General features: G+C 43.8%; 1 protein-coding gene across 1 annotated transcript in view; it reads right to left on the bottom strand.

The window, feature by feature from the left end:
* Positions 1–5,902, bottom strand: part of NRDE2 (NRDE-2, necessary for RNA interference, domain containing) — a 33,538-nt gene extending 27,636 nt beyond the window's left edge. Inside the window, 2 exon segments of the mRNA XM_028507129.2 lie at positions 833–941; positions 5,732–5,902. Coding sequence (XP_028362930.1) covers positions 833–941; positions 5,732–5,795 — 173 coding nt within the window. The 5' untranslated portion in view covers positions 5,796–5,902.
* Between the last annotated feature and the right edge of the window lie 12,351 nt (positions 5,903–18,253).

Genomic DNA, 18,253 nt, shown 5'->3' on the forward strand with positions numbered 1-18,253 from the left:
TACGGTCGGGGCCCAGAACGAGCCACCCCGAGGTCACTTGGAGCTAAAGGCAATTTTAGCTTCTGGCTCAAGAGGAAGTTCTCCCTTCTCCCCAAACTGCCTAGAAGAAAATGAATGAGAGGCCGCGCCCATGAGAGATGATCACAGACAACTTCTTCTGACACATGTGTAGGGCGGGGCAAACTTGTGTTTACGAGCTGTTTGCCCCTCTGGTGATCTGCAGTGGCCTTCCGAAGCCCCCAAGGGGCCTCACCTGCCCCCTCACTCAGGACGGCCTCTATGCCTCCATCCCCCCTCCTCCCTCTGAACCGCTCACAGACGCAGGGCCTCCGGATCCTTCCCATATGTGGGGTTCCCATGCACACGATATTAAATTTGATTTTCTCTTGTCAATCTGTCTCCTATTGATTTATTACTTGGCCAGCCAAAAAGAACCAGAGGCGGGAAAGGGGAATTTTTCCCTTCTCCACATTATATTACACAAGCTCCTCCTATTTTTACGAATGTGTTGGAACTATCTGAATTCCATGTTTATCAATACTCTAGAGGTTGCTAATGAGGCCAGTAAAGTTACTTAAGAACCACAACAACGCCATTTCCCTGACGGCCTAATTACCGGCAGTAAGTGTGTCACGCAGCTGCCGCTGCAATGCAAAGGGGACAGAAGACTGATCGGTAAGGGTGACGTAACGGAAAAGAGGCAAAGGTCACCTCATTATTTTAAGAGTTTGCTGAGCTCTTTTGTCACGGGATTTTCTGAGGAGCGCTGTTGGAGCTGAGCCACAGACAGTGCACTGACAAAGAGGAAAACCCCCTCTACCAAAAACACTACCTGGTCCGCGGCGACCCTTCAGAAACGAGCGCTGTGGCCTCTTCAGTTTGTCGGCTCAGAGTCGTCACGGTCCCGACACAAAAGCTTGGGTTGCTCAGCCAGTCTAATTCTGCGTGTGCAAAAGAGAGAGAAGATCAATGAAAGGAGCTCAATACGGCTTCTGAAGCAGGAAATCCATCTTAGCGGCTGGCCTCCTAACTCGCAGCCAACGTCAGCCAAACGTCCACGACAGCCCACAGGGGCCAAAGGGCATCCATGGAACAGGGCACGGGGCTTTCACGCACTCCAACACACTTAAGACTGCAATCCTCTGTGGTATCAGGCTGGGGCCTAAGCAAAAGCCACGTAACGAGTGTGGCCTAAAAGGCACCAGTGCTCTGGGCAGTCCATCCATACTCTAATGAGCACGAAAGCTTCGAAACACCAGGTTTTAATGACCCCAAATTTGATGTAGGCAACTCCAAAAAGTTAAAAATCAAACCATGCATAAAAGCCTACCATGCTTAAAGTTATTACAGAAGATTATGATACTTTAAAAGAATATTCCCATGTTCTACCTTAGTTAGGTAACTTAACATAAACCATTCCTTATAACAGTACTCCTCTTTGAAAAAAAAAAACGCAAGGTATCAACTTTTCTAATGAATGCTAAAATTATACAAGATGTTAACAATGACATCTATGGGTGCTGAGATTAAATGTCTGAAATTTTTTCTGCTTATCCATTAATTTCTGATTCTTCTATGAACTATTTCTAAATTACTCATTTTCTGACTTTCAGGGGTCTTAGCTACAAAGGAAAGGAGAAGAGCAAGGGACCGTGGCAACAGGGGTTAATTGGTCCTGTTTTGCTTTAGGATGGGTGGCCAGAGCACATCCATATGCTGAGGAGAAAGAACCCATGAACCCTTGGTCGCAGTTAGAAGAGAAGGGTCCTGACTGGTGTGGCTCAGTGGACTGACAGCCTGAAAGGTCACCGGTTCGATTCCCAGTCAGGACACATGCCTGGGCTGCAGGCCAGGTCCCCAGCTGGGGGCATACGAGAGGCAACCGATCGATGTTTCTCTCTCTCCCTCCCTTCTCCTCTCTCTAAAAGTAATTAAATAAAATCTTACAGAGTCAGAAAAAGGTAATTAGATTTTTTTTTAACAGTTGTACTGGGACATACTTTATATACCATAAGGTTCAACCATATAAAGTGTGCAATTCACAAGTTGTTAGAGTACTTAGAATATGGTATAATACCACCACAAAAGAACTTTAGAACATTCTCATCATCCCCAAAACCCCTACACCTATTAGCAGGCTCCATCCATCACCCACCCCCTACTCTCCGACCCCAACTCCCAGCCCTAGGCAACCACTAATATTTTTTCTCTACAGATTTGCCTATTTGGGGCATTTAACATAAACAAGATCATACAATATATGGTCTTTTGTAACTGGCTCCTCTCACTTGATGTTTTCAGCGTTCATCCGTGCTTTGGCATGTATCACTACTTTATTCCTTTTTATTGCTGAATCGTATTTCATGGGTGATACCACATTTTATCCATTCATCAGTTGATGGATACTTGGGTAGTTTCCACTGTGAGGCTATTATGAATAACACTGCTATGAACGTTCATGTGCTCGTTTTTATACGAACACACGTCTTCATTTCTCTTGGGTAAGCATCGGGAGCAGAACTGCTGGGTAACGGCAGCATTCTGGCAGTTCTGCTGGACTATTTTGCAGACTGGCTATACCATTTTACACTCAATGAACAATGTGTGAGGATTCCAGTTTCTCCACATCCTTGCCAACATGTTCGTGTCTGTCTTTTATATTATAGTCATTTGAGTGGGAGTGGTGTGTTTCCTCATTGCAGTTCTGACTTCCATTTCCCTGGTGACTACGGAGGTTGAACAACTTTTCAGGTGTTTATTAGCCATTCATACTAGAGGAGAAATAGCTATTCAACTCTTCTGCCTATTTCCTAATTGGACTGTCTTTTAATCACTGAGTTGTAAGAGTTCTTTATATATTCTATATGCTAGTTGCTGATGGCAGGTACTTGATTTTATTCACCGCTTCAACCCCAGAAGTGGAATTGGTGTCTGGCATACATTAGTAGAAGTTTACAAAGCACAGGGAGAAGGAAAAGAGAGGGATTCTACTTTACAAAGTGCCCACAACAGGTACTATAATAGGCCAAGCACCAGGTTCCGCACTCTGCATCCTTGTATCCTTTAATCCTGCATCCTTGTATCCTTTAATCCTCACAACCCTCTCCAGGAGGAACCATGAGCTCTCCTGCACAGGAGAGGAAACTACGGCTCACAGGGATTAGGTCATGTGTCAGGTCATACCCAGTGAGGGCTAAACAGCTCTTCACACCATCTTTCTTCTACTGTCTCTTTTTCCCTTCTGAGGTTGGTTCCCTTCCCTTGGGCTTAATTCCTGGCAAGAGGCATGTGAAAACAGTTCCTGTTGCTCTCTGAGATCACAATTATTTCCACAATAATTGGATTCTAGAATGAACAAAGGAAAAGTGGGGGAAGATGAAACAATATGCAAGGAGAGATGCTCTCAAACAATTCTAGTACCTTTTTACATAATATTCTAGATGGTGATGACAGCTTGGAGGAAAGATAAAGTAATACAAATGTCAAAAAAAAAAAAACAAAACCCAAAGTGTGTGACCTCCCAAAGTCTTTCAGAAGGTACATTAAAGGATTTTAAGGACGCAGTTAAGGCTTTGCCATAAGGGAGCTCGGGGGTGGGAGAGTAGTTTATAAAAAACTAAAACTGATGGATCTTAACATCACTAAGGGAGAGAAAACTAGACAGCAGATCCTCCTGATCTGATTCAACATCAAGGGCAGAGCACCCCCAATGAGGTATTTTCAACTAAAAAAAATTATGCCTGAGTCTTATTAACTCTCTAGATCTAATTACTAGTTTACAGGAAACACTGGGATAGAGAAGCATATTAAATGACACCATGAGGATTTGGTAGGAAGTGTGTATAGAACAAATGACCCAGTTTCCACAACAAATAAATCACAGGGGTAAATGGAAGGGAGGAAGAGGCTTTTATATTTAAAAGAGACCCAAGAGACACATCCATGAAATACAGTGTTGGATCTTTTTGGATCCTGACTTGGACAAACCAACTGTAAAAGGCCATTTTTGAGACAAGCTGGGAAATCTGAACATAGACAATTAGATGCCATTAAAGAATTACAGTTAATTTCATTGTGAGTAATAACGTTGTGTTTAAATTTTTTTAAACACAGCACTTTACAGACAGCACTTTTAAGAACTCTACCCTGATCCTGGGTACCCAAGTGTCCAATAAATCCTGGTTACAATACATGACAAGAGCAACACTCTCTTACTAACCTGCCACATCACCCTTCCAAAATAGAAGGGTAAACCCTTGGCCTGGTGTTCGAGTCATGAGCCTAACCACCAGTCCCAACCATATTTCCCAAGGCTCCTCTTCATGCCACTCGACGTCCAGACACACTGGATTCTCTGCAGTTCTCTACCCTGGTCTCCTTCCCTTCCTGCACGCCTCTGAAGGCCCTGGAAGGCCCTGCCACTATCTCCACCTACCCAGCGGAAGACCCATCCCTAAGGGGAGTTCCCATAGAAAGCCTTCCAGGGGTGTACAACCCGCAGCCCAGGTTGGCTGCGAACTCAGCCCAACAAAAAACCGTAAATTTACTTAAAACGCGACGAGATTTTTTGTGTGTGAATACATATCACAATGTACTTAATGTGGAGCCCAAGACAACTCTTCTTCTTCCAGGGTGGCCCAGAGACGCCAAAAGGTGGGACACCCCTGCCGTGTGCGAACCGCCCATCGAAGTCATTATGCCCGTAGTTCACCGACGACATCTCTAACATCCTACCTTGTCCTGTTATTTCTGTGTTAAGTACCTACTATTGGTCTGTACGTTCAGCAAATATTTATCAAATACCTGCATTCTGGGCCCCTGCAAGGGGCTAAGCATGCTACGGTGACTAGACACTGACTGTCCTTGACCACATGGAGAATACAGCTACTAAAGGATGACCAAAATTACACTGTATAAGAAATTAATTACAATTATGGTAACTGCTACAAAAAAATAGGTGTAGGAGCCACATGAGAGGATGTAAGTGAGGTCTCTCACACAACTGGGCTCTGCCACGTAAGTGCATGACTTAGAATCACCTTAAATTGCAAGTCACTACAGGCATACCTCCTCTGATTGAGCTTCGCTTTATTGTGCTTCACAGGTACTGAGTTTTTTACAAATGCAAGACCCCCCACCAGCAACAAGATTACAAGTCCCCTGACTGCGGTGGTCTGGAACCAAACCCTCAACATCTACGAGGTATGCCTGTCTGTGCCTCAACATTTAGTACAAACCCGGGGACTTTGAAGGCTTAAGTAAAATACGTAATGCCATCACCTGACACACGGTAGGGTCTCAATAAATAAATGTTAGTTCTTATTCCCAGCAGCTGTGCCTCTATGGAGAGAAACTGAACAGGCTTGGGTCCTTAATTCCCCTAACTCTAGGCCTGCCTCAAGATTTGAACCCAATAAACATTCAGAAATAAGTAAAACAGGAAGGAGGGCATTAAGAACACCCAGCGTTTGCGCCAGGAGTCTACTTGAGGTGAAGTAACTGAGGCTCCTAGAAAGAATGCTTTGGGGGATCTCCTAGGTCTTCGTCATTCCGTAATACAACTCCAAAAAGCTGGGGCGAGGACAGGGGCCCTTCCCAGAAGCCTTTGCAGCGCCGCGGAGAACTCTGGGACACAAGCGGATAAACATCCAAAGCGAGGGCCGACACCTGGGGCCGAGAAACTGCGCCTTTAGCCCGCCGAGTGCCTTCTTCATCCCTTTTGTGTGCTTACCTTTCCTGGAGCTCCCGCTATCGGGAGCCTCACTAACACCCGCAAAGGCCGGGAACAGCGCCATGATCACAGGCCGCACCGCCCTTCCCCTCTACATAAATGGCGCCGACGAACGGACGACACTAGTGCGACCTTCGTGGTCGCGGTGCACTCTGGGAAGTGTGGTTTTCAAGGTCCTCAAACCGGCTAGCCCGGGACCCGGCGGGGCGGGGCGGGGAAGGGAAGGGAAGGGATGTGATGGGAAGGGAGGGGAGGGCAGGGGCGGGGCGGAAGAGGATCAAGGGAGGATCAAGGGAGGATCACTTCCCAGGTGTTGATACCTGCGGGTTTCTGAGAGAACCGGGAAAGACGGAGATTGAGGAATGGAATTGTTCAGAGCAGGACATGTTAAGAACCTGGGATTTCCAATCCCACCGCTGAGCTCATACCATCACTTACTAACTGGGTTAATTTAATCAAACTCTCCAAGCTCTAGTTTCCTCGTCTGCATGACGGTTATAAGATTAAACGAGTTTATAGTTTAGGTGCTTACCTAGCATTGTGCCTGGCCCGTGGAAAGCACTTAATAAAAGTGAGTTGTGATTGCCATGTAGGATATCCAAATTTCAGTGAGTTTACCATTTTAAATATAGGAACAACAAAAAAAGATTGCAAGTTCCAATCAAGTCTTTGCTGGTTAGGAAATATGTTTACTGGCCTATGAAGGATTCTTTACTAAAAAATAATAATAATAAAATAAGTAATAATCAAGCCTGCTAGAAATATAGGGGATAAAAAAATTTAAAGACTTCATATTACCTAGAAGCAATCAGCCAAATCCAGAATATGGGAGATTATTTAAAAAAAAAAAAAAGCAGTTTCTTCAACAAATCAATGGCATAATGGGGCAGAAGATTGCAAGGCATGAAAAGAATTTGGCGGCCAAATGCAATACAGTATATGGTCTCATTATGATTCTGATTGGACAGATTGTAAAAAGGCCTTTTTGGGACAAATGGAGAAATAAGAATTGAGCAGAGTATTCAATGACATCAAGTAATTCTTAATTCTGTTAGATGAACTAATGGCAATAAAGCTACTTTTTAAAGTTCTTATATATTAGAAATGCATACTGTAGTATTTGCAGGTGGAAAAAATAAATAAAAAAAATTTTTTGAATCCCTGGGAGTTCAGAGATCTTTAGAGTTAGATAGGGATTTCTTACAATAAACTAAAAATGGTTTCAAATTACGATTTGGCTTGTATGTGGCTTGACTAAAGAAAGCGAATGCATCATCAATCACTTTTAAGTATTTCTGTTCTTTGTGGCGGAGATTACTCATGGAAATTGGTAGATTGCTATTCTGACACCTACCCACTTTAGCCTGCATCTCTCTCACAGATCTTGATCACCTCTGAGTGCTGACAAGAGTGAGGATTTTCTCTGAAACTGGAAGAAGAAAAGTCATGTGAAGGAAAAGAGGGAAAGGAAAAAATTGAACAGTAGAGATGTATGAAAAGGGGCTTTGTTTTAGTAGCAGAGGAGTTGAATGAGAGATGATGTACCGTCTTGATCTCAGTAGACTAAGCAGCCAGACTGGCCAGGAAGAATGAAAAAGAGGTAGGCACGAGCAAGGGCTGAAAACTATAGAAAAAAGGGCCCTTAAACGATGTCAGAGAGAGTACAGTGCGAATGAAAGGATTGCCAAGATGCAGTTATACACAAGGTAAGTTAGGTGCTCAGGACTTGTTTTTTGGCAAAATAGCACCTACATGATTCCCATTTACTTTTGCAGAAGGATATTATAGAAAAAAAGAAAGGTAGTGAATGCCTTTTGTTTTGCTTGATTAGCACCCTGTTTTCTGAATTTACAAGGTGGTCGTATGAGTACAGTGCAGCCTCCCTGTCCCGGCCCCATCTGGTTGGTTGGTTGGTCGGGGGTAAGTATGCGACTCAACATGGCCATGTTTTCAGGTGGTAGGTGCATGACCCAGCTCTGACCCAAACCAAACCACGAGACCTTCTCTTCTAGGCATTTTGGAACTATGGCTGAGAAACAGAAGTTTGTATGTCTTCGTGCGTCTGGGCTGCAAGATGTAACAGCCCAGGAGCTGGTGGAGGAGCCGCGGAAACCTGCCTGTGGAAGAAGGATGAAAGCAGATGTCGGTTGGAGAAGAGGGTCCCAGAAATTTTGGAACTCTAATTTTAGTTGCCCCTGGAGCCTCATTCCTATGTTTGGATTCTGGGAACCAGCCCAATGTCCTTAGGATGCACTCCCCATTTCAGTTAAACAGATCCAAGTTGACTTTTTGTCATTTACAACCAGGGGACCCAAGTCATACGGAATGACAAAGTGAATGAACGGGTAAGTGACACCATTTCCACACTCAAGGTCACAATCCCAGCGTCTGGAGGTATTCCAGCTAGTTTCAGTGGTGAGTGAGACTTCTAAACTGGCCTACTCAGAACATGTAAAAGCAAACTCCTTTCATCTTAAGAAGGAAAGAATCCTCACTAACTCAGGCCAACTGGAGAAACTGGTCTATCAACACATTCAGTCTCAAGGAATTTTCTGGTAATTCCGCTGAAGTAATAGAAAGAATATGTGCCTTTGGAAATCAGAGATACCAGCAAGAAAATAAAAGAGCCCTAACCACTTCATTGGTATGATCTGCATTCTCTGGCCTCCAACCTTTTCTTTTTTTTTCTTTTCTTTTTTTTTTTTTTTTGAGTTGGGTAATGAGAGTAGGAATAGCTCAGGTTGGAAATGCCTTCACATGTGGACACAACCCCAATAGTTCTTAAGTCACAGCTAAACTAGCCTATTTATATGCCTGATCCCAAGTCACGTATTCAAGAATCTGCCTGAAATAGGTAAGAATTTGAGAAATTGCATAGAAATGAATGTCAGCAACAATTGTTAATAGTGTTACCACTTCGAATCTTTACAATCTTCAGGAGGAGCCTCACTTAGGTTTATTCTCCTCTAAGGAGGGTTGTGTGGTCAGCTGAGGGCATTTTTAAGAGCCTTGGATAAAAGCAATTTTAACCAGAGTTTTAAAAGGTTAAGTGAATTTTCTTAAGCTTACCCTTAGATGAACACTTCTTCCCCAAAAGCCCTGCAAGTATTCTCAGCTTTTGTTGTGATTAGACCTCTTCCAGAAAGGGATAGATGTTTTCTGTTATGTTGCTAATGAAAGAGACCAATGAAACAACATAAATCTTTTCTACTTTTATAATTCTTTATTAAGCAAATCATTAAATCCCCACTATCCATGGTGCCCTTCTCTGACTAGGAAAGTGACATTTTAAGAACTGATTTGATCTCAGTCTCCATGTGAAAACTCCTTTGTCTGGTTGACTTTTGTCTTTCTGGCAATTCTCCTGGCTGTGGTCACATGTCTCGTAAGTGTGGGGCCGGAGTGGCTGGTTCGTTTCCTCCCCTTTCGTTCCCATCTGCACCTCTCTTTTCACTGCCTCCTCTCATAGCCAAAAAAAAGCAAAAGTGTGAATTTTTTTCACCTGTAAATTTCCAGTTGCAGGTGCGAGTGTCTAAGATAAATTGATTTCACCTGTGCCTGCCTATTTACGCACACAGGAACTATCCTTTCATTTTAAGCATGCAATACATGCTTGATACAGAAAAAGCTCTAAAAACAGGAAAGTATAAAAAGATGGGCAATAATCACCCAATTCCCATTACACATAGACAAACACTATTTTGAGTGTCTCCATACAGGCCTTTTCTTTTTTTTATGCTTTTCAGGTGTCTTAGTTTATGAGTACATTTTTTCATCATAGTTATGATTCTTTCTTCCTAATATAATACATAAGCATCTCTCGGTTTTAGTACAGATCTCATAAACATATATTGGATGTATAACACTTCATCTAACGGCTGGGATCATGATACTCTTAACCATCCTTTATTTCTAGGTATTTAGCGAACCTTCCTTGCGTCATCTCATCAGTGTTATCCATGAGTTCTCCAGATAGGAATGGCCAGGCGGGTCCGCCAGCCACAAGGTCTTCAATGGGCGTTTCGCTCATCCGCCAGTAGCCGAGAGGTTTCTAATGATGAGCTGCCACTCTGCTCGAGAGTGAGGCATGAGGTGCTGAAAAGGGCAGCCAAGGAGGGTAAAAGGACACTTTCTAAAAAAAAAAACAAGTGTAACTTCAAATAATAAAGACGGAGCTCCACAAAACGCCTATTCAGTAATGAAAGTCACTCCACTACGTGCCAACAGCACATGCAGACAACCCAGCAAACAACTGTGACCCAAAGACGTCAGTGCAAAGATCATCTGTAAATGAACAAAGTGCACGGCCAGCCCCGGGGAGATGGGTGTTCAGGGCCTGGGAGGGTGCCGCAGAGGCGGAGCTGCTCACCTGCGTCTGGACCAACAAGGAGGAACTCACTGGACAGGCCAAGAAGAGAACCAATGTAGACAGAGGAAAGAGCTTGTGCGGGATGGCAGGGTCTGTTGGAGGACTCTCAGTGGGGGCAGGGAGGAGGGGGAGGAGGCTGGGGCGAGCCTGGGAAGACTGGCTGGGGCAGTCAGTGGGTTGACCCCGATGCCCTGCGATCTACGGTGAGGAACTTGCCTGCTCCCTGTCCCTGGCTCCTCTTTAGAGGTAAATACTAAATCCGAGGGATTTCCTGAGTGATTCTTTGTTATTCACGGTGGGTCCCTGACCACACCTGAGTTCATGCTGACCGTATGACTCAGGATGTGGGCTGCCCAAGGACGGTGCGACTGGAAGATTGGAAGATAGGGGCTTTGAGCCAGCTGACCTCTTGGGTTGGGGGTAGGGGAGTGGAAATTGAGTTCAACCACACCTACATAAAGAAACTTCAATAAAACTCGAGACACGGAGGCTCCAGTGAGATTCCTGGTCGGTGACTGCATCAGCGTTGGGGAGGGTGGTGCATCCTGATTCCAGGAGGAAAGTGCACTGAGGCTCCACAGTCAGGATGCCCCCAGGCCTCGCCCTGTGAGTCTCTTCATGTGGCTGGTCCTGATTTGTATCCTTGATGATCCAACTATCATTGTTAAGCATGCCACTTTCCTGAGAGTCCATACCTTAGGTGGCTGAGGGAACCCTTGAATTTGTACCCAGTTGGTGAGAAGTGTGGGTAGTCCCGGGACCCCTGAACTTGTTGTGGCTAGCATCTGAAGTGAGAGCAGTCTCATTAGGAACAGTGCCCTTGACCTTTAAGTCTGTGCTAACTCCAGATGCTTTGGATGGGAATCATGTGGCAGTTATCGCACCAGTCTAAGGAGGTCAGGTCTTATTTTGAAGGATTCTCAAGTACGGGAATATCAACTGTTTGTGAATTAGAAAAATCACTCTGCGGCAGCATAAAGAACAGATTAAACAAAAAGAACACGAAGGAGGATGTGTTATGGACTGCTGAAAATCAGGCGGGAGCAACAAAGCAGGCCAACAGACAGCATCCGGGACTGAGGATGAATTGCCAAAAATCTCTGAAGTATGTGTGTGAAGTGTCAGATCAAAGAGCAACATCCCCAGGGGTTGGATCCGCCAGGGTGTGTCCGGCCTGCAGCGGGACACAGACAGCAGTTTATTGGAAACATCACTTCTAATTATGCAAAAGCTAAAAATTTAGATCTAAAAAAAGGACTAACAAGATACATGTTCCTTTTGAGTCTTTGGGAAGAGTTTAACGATACAGAATAACACATCACTCCTGTCCCCAGTTTAACACGTATTAACATTTCCTTCTTGTTCCTTAGTTTATATTGTTGGTGTTTATTTTTTTCATTACAAATCAATGCCTCTTGTGGTGGGGGGGGGCGATTTTTCTCTCCAGAGGACATTTGGCAATGTGTGGGAATGCTTTTGGTTGTCGGAACTGGGGAGCGGCACTAATCTAATGGGCAGAAGATCTAACGGGGTACTAATCTAATGGGCAGAAGCCGGGGATGCTGCTCAACATCCTACAGTATAGAGGACACCCCAACAAAGAAGTATCTGGCCCAAAATGTCAAGAGTGCTAAGGCTGAAAAACCCTGAGTGAAATAAAAGAAATGTAATATTACAGATAAAATTGAAGTCCTGTATACCCCTCCTCAAACCCACACTCGCTTCCCATCTACCCTCTCCCCAAAGGCAATCACTGTCAGACATTAAGTATATGGTCAGATTTTTTTTGGTGGGTTTTTCCAACTTATTTTTGTGCTGAGTTCCTAGGGTTCAGCCCTTTGAAATGTTTAGTTAATTCTCAGTGGAAGTGCTTCTATGGGAGGGAAAGCACCCGAAACATGCACCACTGTTGCCGTGAAAAAAATACAATTGTAAAGGCACTGCCTTTCTAAAAAATATTTTATTCACTTATTTTTAGGGGGGGGAAGGGAAGGAGAGAGGGAAAGAAATACCAGTGTGTGGTTATGTCTTGCATGCCCCCCACCAGAGACTCGGCCCACAGCCCAGGCACGTGCCCTGACTGGGAATCAAACCAGCAACCCTCTGATTTTCAGGCCTGTGCTCAATCCACTGAGCTACACCAGCCAGAGCAAGGTGCTGCCTTTTAAGTCCTCTCCTTACACAAGTGTGCTTGCACAAACACACTCCCCCCACCATCCATCCCCTTACCACTGTCAGTCAGCAATGGCCCTTTTCTTTTTTTTTTTAAGATTTTATTTATTTATTTTTAGAGAGGGAAGGAGGGAGAAAGAGAGAAAAAGAGAAATATCAATGTGTGGTTGCTAGGGGCCATGGCCTGCAACCCAGGCATGTGCCCTGACTGGGAATCGAACCAGGTTTTCAGTGGTTTGGTTTGCAGCCCGAGCTCAATCCATTGAGCTACACCAGCCAGGGTGCCCCTTTCTCAAGGTAGGCTGGGTTCCCACCCAAGAAAGGGAGAGGAAATTCAACTCTCCTTCATTCACTGTGGCAGAAAGAAAAACCATGAAACCATTTATTCCAGAAATAAGATTAGAGTACAAGGTTAGACATATTTCAGCCCGACCAAAACAAAATACAAGAAACATTCCCTTCTACCTTCAGTCTCCTTAGATACTGCCACCCAGAGTCCATCCTACAAGATCCTGTGGTTGAGTCTTCAACAGAACAGAGTATGAGTTTAATAACATCTACTGGAATAGGGTCACCAAAGGTAGGCTTATTAAGCAAAGATGACCTAATTCAAACCACAGTTTTATAAATAGATGTTTGTGTTCTAAACAATGTATCAGAATTTTGGTTAATTAACCCAAGAATTTGGGGTTAATACTGAAATGAGGCTTCAATGCAAAAAAAAAGTTTTTAATCTACTGAAATAAGTGAAAGTAACCAAAAGAGATGAGAACAAAATATAGCTCTCTATTTTTTTGTTTTAAAAAAAAGCACAAATATTTTTCAACTGCATGCTAAATACTATCCTCCACACTGGTGATAAAATATCATCTCTGGTGAGGGAAATTTCACTTAAGATGCCTTCAAGGATCTCATCATCGAGAATGGGAAACACACACATTAGCAGATAATGTGCGTAAGATGATGTGGTGGGACCATGGAAGGGACATTTGTCAGCATAATCACAGCAGAGGTGAAATGAAAGACTCAATCGGCAATAGCAACACCCTTTTTATCACACCCAAAATGTGGTTTATAACCACGCAATAAGAGCTGAGAATACCATTTCAACACTCAAGTAAACTTGCCCTACCAGATTTAAAATATATTGCTATAATAATCCATAGTAATTTGAATGGTATGACACCGGTTTAAAACAAGGCAGACATAATAATACTGAATAGAGAGCACAGAAACAGAATGTAGTCTACCTTAAGTATGGTATTTCAAATCAGTGAAGAGGTAGTAATGATCTTGAAATACATTTTAATTCAGAAGAAAATTTTATTATTTCCCTAGTTCTCCTTAATACCAAATACATTCTAGTTGGATCAAAGATTAAATATTTTAAAAACATATGCAAAAACTAGAAGAAACATGGGCAAATAAGATCTTTCTAAATATGACACCAAAGCTAGAAATTCTAAAAAGAATATGTTGATAGGTTTTACTAGATTATAATTTAAAACTTCCACACTTCAGCCCTGGCTGGCGTAGCTCAGTGGATTGAGCTCGGGCTGCGAACCAAAGTGTCGCAGGTTCGATTCCCAGTCAGGGTACATGCCTGGGTTACAGGCCATGACCCCCAGCAACCACACATTGATGTTTCTCTCTCTCTCTATCTCCCTCCTTTCCCTCTCTAAAAATAAATAAATAAAATCTTTAAAAAAAAAAATAAATAAAACTTCCACACTTCAAAAAGCTATCAAAGACAAATATAGCCCTGGCTGGTGTAGCTCAGTGGATTGAGCTCGGGCTACAAACCAAAGAGTCGCAGGTTCGATTCTCAGTCAGGGCACATGCCTGGGTTGCAGGCCATAACCCCCAGCAACCGCACATTGATGTTTCTCTCTCTCTCTCTTTCTCCCTCCCTTCCCCCTCTAAACAAATAAATAAATAAATAAAATCTTTTTAAAAAGACAAATATAAAAAGTGAAACATTTTTTTAGAAACTGCATCATCTGAATTGATAGCCTTAAAACATATAAAGAGCTCTCAAAAATGAACAAGAACAGATGACTCTCCTCCAGAAATGGGAATGTGAAATGAAAATGCAATTCACAAGCCAAGGTATGCAAATAATAATGTGGAAAGAGATTGTTCTTGTTACTAGTCAAAGAAATGTAAATTTCATCACAATACATTACAGTGAAGATTTAAAAGACTAAAAACCCCAGTAGATACAGAAACAGACATTATACACTGATGGAGGGAAGATACCTAGGTAAAAATCCTCTGAATGGGAATTTAGTAATGTGTGTAACAAAGTCAAAGGAGAAGGAAAATAAAGGTAGGGGAGGGGGAGAGGAGGAGGTACAGGGAAGACCTTTGAACTGGCAAGTCCATTTCTAAGAATCCACTTTGAATATGCATCCGTTGTGTTTATAATGGTGTGCTAGTCTGCTAGGGATGACTAAACAAAAAAAACTGCAGCTGGGTGACTTACACAACAGACATTTATTTCTCCTCAGTTCTGGAGGCTAGAATTCTGAGATCAAGGTGTCAGCAGGGTTAGTTTTAGGGGACACCTTTCTTCCTGGCTTGCAGGCAGCTGTCTGCTCCCTGTGTCCTCACGTGGCCTTTGCTCTGGTGTCTCATCCTCTTCATGCACAGATACCAGTCAGACCGGATTGAAGCCTCACCCTCGTGACCTCATTTAACCTTAACTACCTCTTTCAGGCCCTGTCTCCAGACACAGTCACGCTGAGGGCTTCAACTTATGAATTTTGGGGGAACGAAACTGAGTCTGCAACAAATAGTGAAAAATTAGAAACAACCCAAAGGTGCATCCAGGGAAATATCACGCAGCCTTAAAAGTAATGACATCGATTTCTATTTATTAATACGGAAAGCTGCCGTGATCCATGACATGTGTCTTAAAAGTTTTAAAACAGGACCATGTTTTAGGGGAGAGGTAGGACCATGTTTTGGGGAAAAATAGGTATGTATATTTGGAAAATAAAGTTTATGCATCCCAAAGTAAACAAGGAAATATCTGGGCAGTGGAGCTGTGAGAAATACATGCGTTCGAATTTATGTTGCAATGCATAATGTGTAATGAATATTCTGACCTTTACAATAGAGGAGAAAGAAGTTATTTACAAAAGGACAGTTCAGTCCTAAATTCACTTCTTCCAGGTTTATTTAAATAAAGTTCAATTTCTGATTACTAATTTTTTTCGCATAATAATTGCAAATGATGAGCCAAAGTGGCTCTACAGGGTGCACCGGCAAAGAGGCCACTGAGGTCCCGCGGGTCATGGCCTTGAGTGGAAGTGAGTCACACGGGGAGGCTGTAAACTATATAAATACTGATTATCCAGTAGGATTTACGGGTGCGCTTGCTTCATGGGCACTCGGCAGTCATTCTGTTGATTTGACCATTCTAGCCTGTCAAGCTAGATAATTTAAGCCAAAGGGCCTTGTTAAAGTAGACAAATACAAAAATATATACTGATATATTTCAAAGACAATGAATTATTTTTTTAGCACCTCGGAATCCCATGCTCAATTTCAACACCAACCAAATGGAATTCCTTGGACAAATCCATTTCACAACTAGGAAAAAACCAATGCAACAGGGTATGTTGGTTTAGCACCTGATTGGTTTATGGTTTACCAACTAATTCAGTCCCCAGAGTGACAACTCTTTGCTTTTAGTGAAAACTCATTTCAATTTGCTACTTATTTTGACTTAGTTTTTATATTTAAAAAAATCAAAATTCAAGTCAGGTCCCTCAGATTCAAAGACCTCAGCGACGAAACGTCACACGGTAGGGACAGTCACTCAGACTCAGCCGCACACCTCCCGCATCATTACTGAGGCTCAAGTCCTAGGCGGGACTCCATCACGCAGCTCCATTCGCCCAAAACGAGAAACGCATCTCTCCCTGGGGGACAGAAAAGTGGCATCAGGGACGGAATTCACCTCCTGACCTGTCGCTATCGCCCAATGCTGGGCTCACTGATCAACCAGAACAAGTGAAAGCGTGATGTGTTTCGACCTCTCTTGAAATTATCAGGCAGCTGATTGCAACTTTTCACGACCCTTCTTCAGCACGTGAGTCACATAATCAAGGAGGGATTCTGCAGAGTATGTTGATAATGGCTTCCTCTGATATTCCAGTTAATTACCACTATTGACTCTTTCATACTTAAAAAATACATGATGCTTAATTTGTTCGTGAATCAGTGGTTGAATACATGCCAGTGTATATATTCAATTACATTAATGTTTAATATCTTTTTGAGCAGTCAAACATGCATTAAAAATTAAAATAAAATTAATTCCCACTTTCCCATTCTTACCCTGTAGGTAATGTTATTTTGCACTGTGCTATAGAGTGTTCTACAAATTGATGTTCGGTGCTTTGAATTAATGAACTTTGTGATTTGTTTACTGCCTGGGGTGTTATCCATTACTTTTTCAATTACTGTAAAACTTTATACATCAAGGCATGAGACCCTAAGCAATCAGATGAACAGTGCTAGGGAGAATTTCTTTTAAATGGGATCATGTAATAAAGACAGAAGACTAAATTAGCATCGCTAATATGCCGGCCAGAGACACGGCTTCATGTCGGTGGGCTTGCAAGCACCTTCCAGAAGCGAACCTTTCAGAAGCAGAATGCTCAGGAAAACCTTGGTCTCCTGCCCTCGAGTAACTGAAGAGGCGTGGCCAACCATCCCCCACAGCGCTTAAAAACGAGACTCTAGGATCCAGGGTAACAGCAAGAGGCAGCTGAGATTTTGAAAGTACTGATACGTCACATTGTTATACTTTGCACTAAGCTGTAAACGTGTCCCTGTGTTTGATTTCTTTTCCTATTTCTCTCAGTGAGCACTGACATGGTTCCCAGCCCTGCCCTGGGCTCTGAGGGCTCAGGGAACAGAACACAGTGATGACATTCCCCCACGGTGTTTTTTTGTTGTCACTGTCGTTTAATCTCCTGGGAACCCTGTGTCATCCCCAGCGGGAGCACCCCATGGGGAACACCAGCCCTGCAGGAAAAGGGGCAGGGAGGCGAGGCCCAGGCAAGGAAAGGTTAGAGGGGGCCTCACTGAACTGCTCCCCCAACCCCCCCAAGAGTGAGAAGGGCGGCGGGGGTGAGGAGAAGCCGTGGGCAGGGTGACAGAGGCAGCAGTGGGCTCAGTGGGAGTCCGGGTTCCCCACCGGCCAGCGAGCGGAGGGCTTAAAGGCACAAGCCTGCGGCCGTCCAGGCTCTCTCCAGCCAGCTCACCTCACTCCGCCCTGGGACCCTCCACCTGCAGGTACCTCAGAGGTGCTGATGCGGAGGGAAGCTTTCCGCCGGACTCCAGGGAGTTACTAATCCATGGTAAGGACGGAGGCAGGAAGGAAAGACCTCTCACCTCCACAGAACAGTTAGTCTTGACAACCTGCTGCATGACTGGTCCCCCCAAGGCTGGGGAGCCCGCGGCTGCTCCGGCTGGGACCAGAGCACGCAGAGCGCCAGAAGGAGGCTGTGCTTGAGACCAGGGGGCAGCGGCGTGACTAACAAACATGTATTCGTCCTTTGCAAAGTTATACAAGATACCCATCGCACAGGGGAACTTCAGATTCTAATTTGAGGCATTTTATTTCTTTATCAAAAATATAGCCCTGGCTGGCGTAGCTCAGTGGATTGAGCGCGGGCTGGGAACCAAAGGGTCCCAAGTTCGATTCCCAGCCAGGGTACATGCCTGGGTTGCAGGCCATAACCCCCAGCAGCCACACATTGATGTTTCTCTCTCTCTCTCTCTCTCTCCCCACCTCTCCCTCCCTCCCTTCCCTCTCTAAAAATAAATAAAATCTTAAAAAAAATATATATATATATAATAGAACCTCAGGTTTCTAGAATTGTACTAATTAGTCTGTTCTGGCATACTGTAGTTGGCCAACCTGTGCGCACCCCTGTAGTCATCCTCAGTCACAATCGGTACCC

Source organism: Phyllostomus discolor, chromosome 1 (genome assembly GCF_004126475.2).
Source record: "Phyllostomus discolor isolate MPI-MPIP mPhyDis1 chromosome 1, mPhyDis1.pri.v3, whole genome shotgun sequence".
NCBI lineage: Eukaryota > Metazoa > Chordata > Mammalia > Chiroptera > Phyllostomidae > Phyllostomus > Phyllostomus discolor.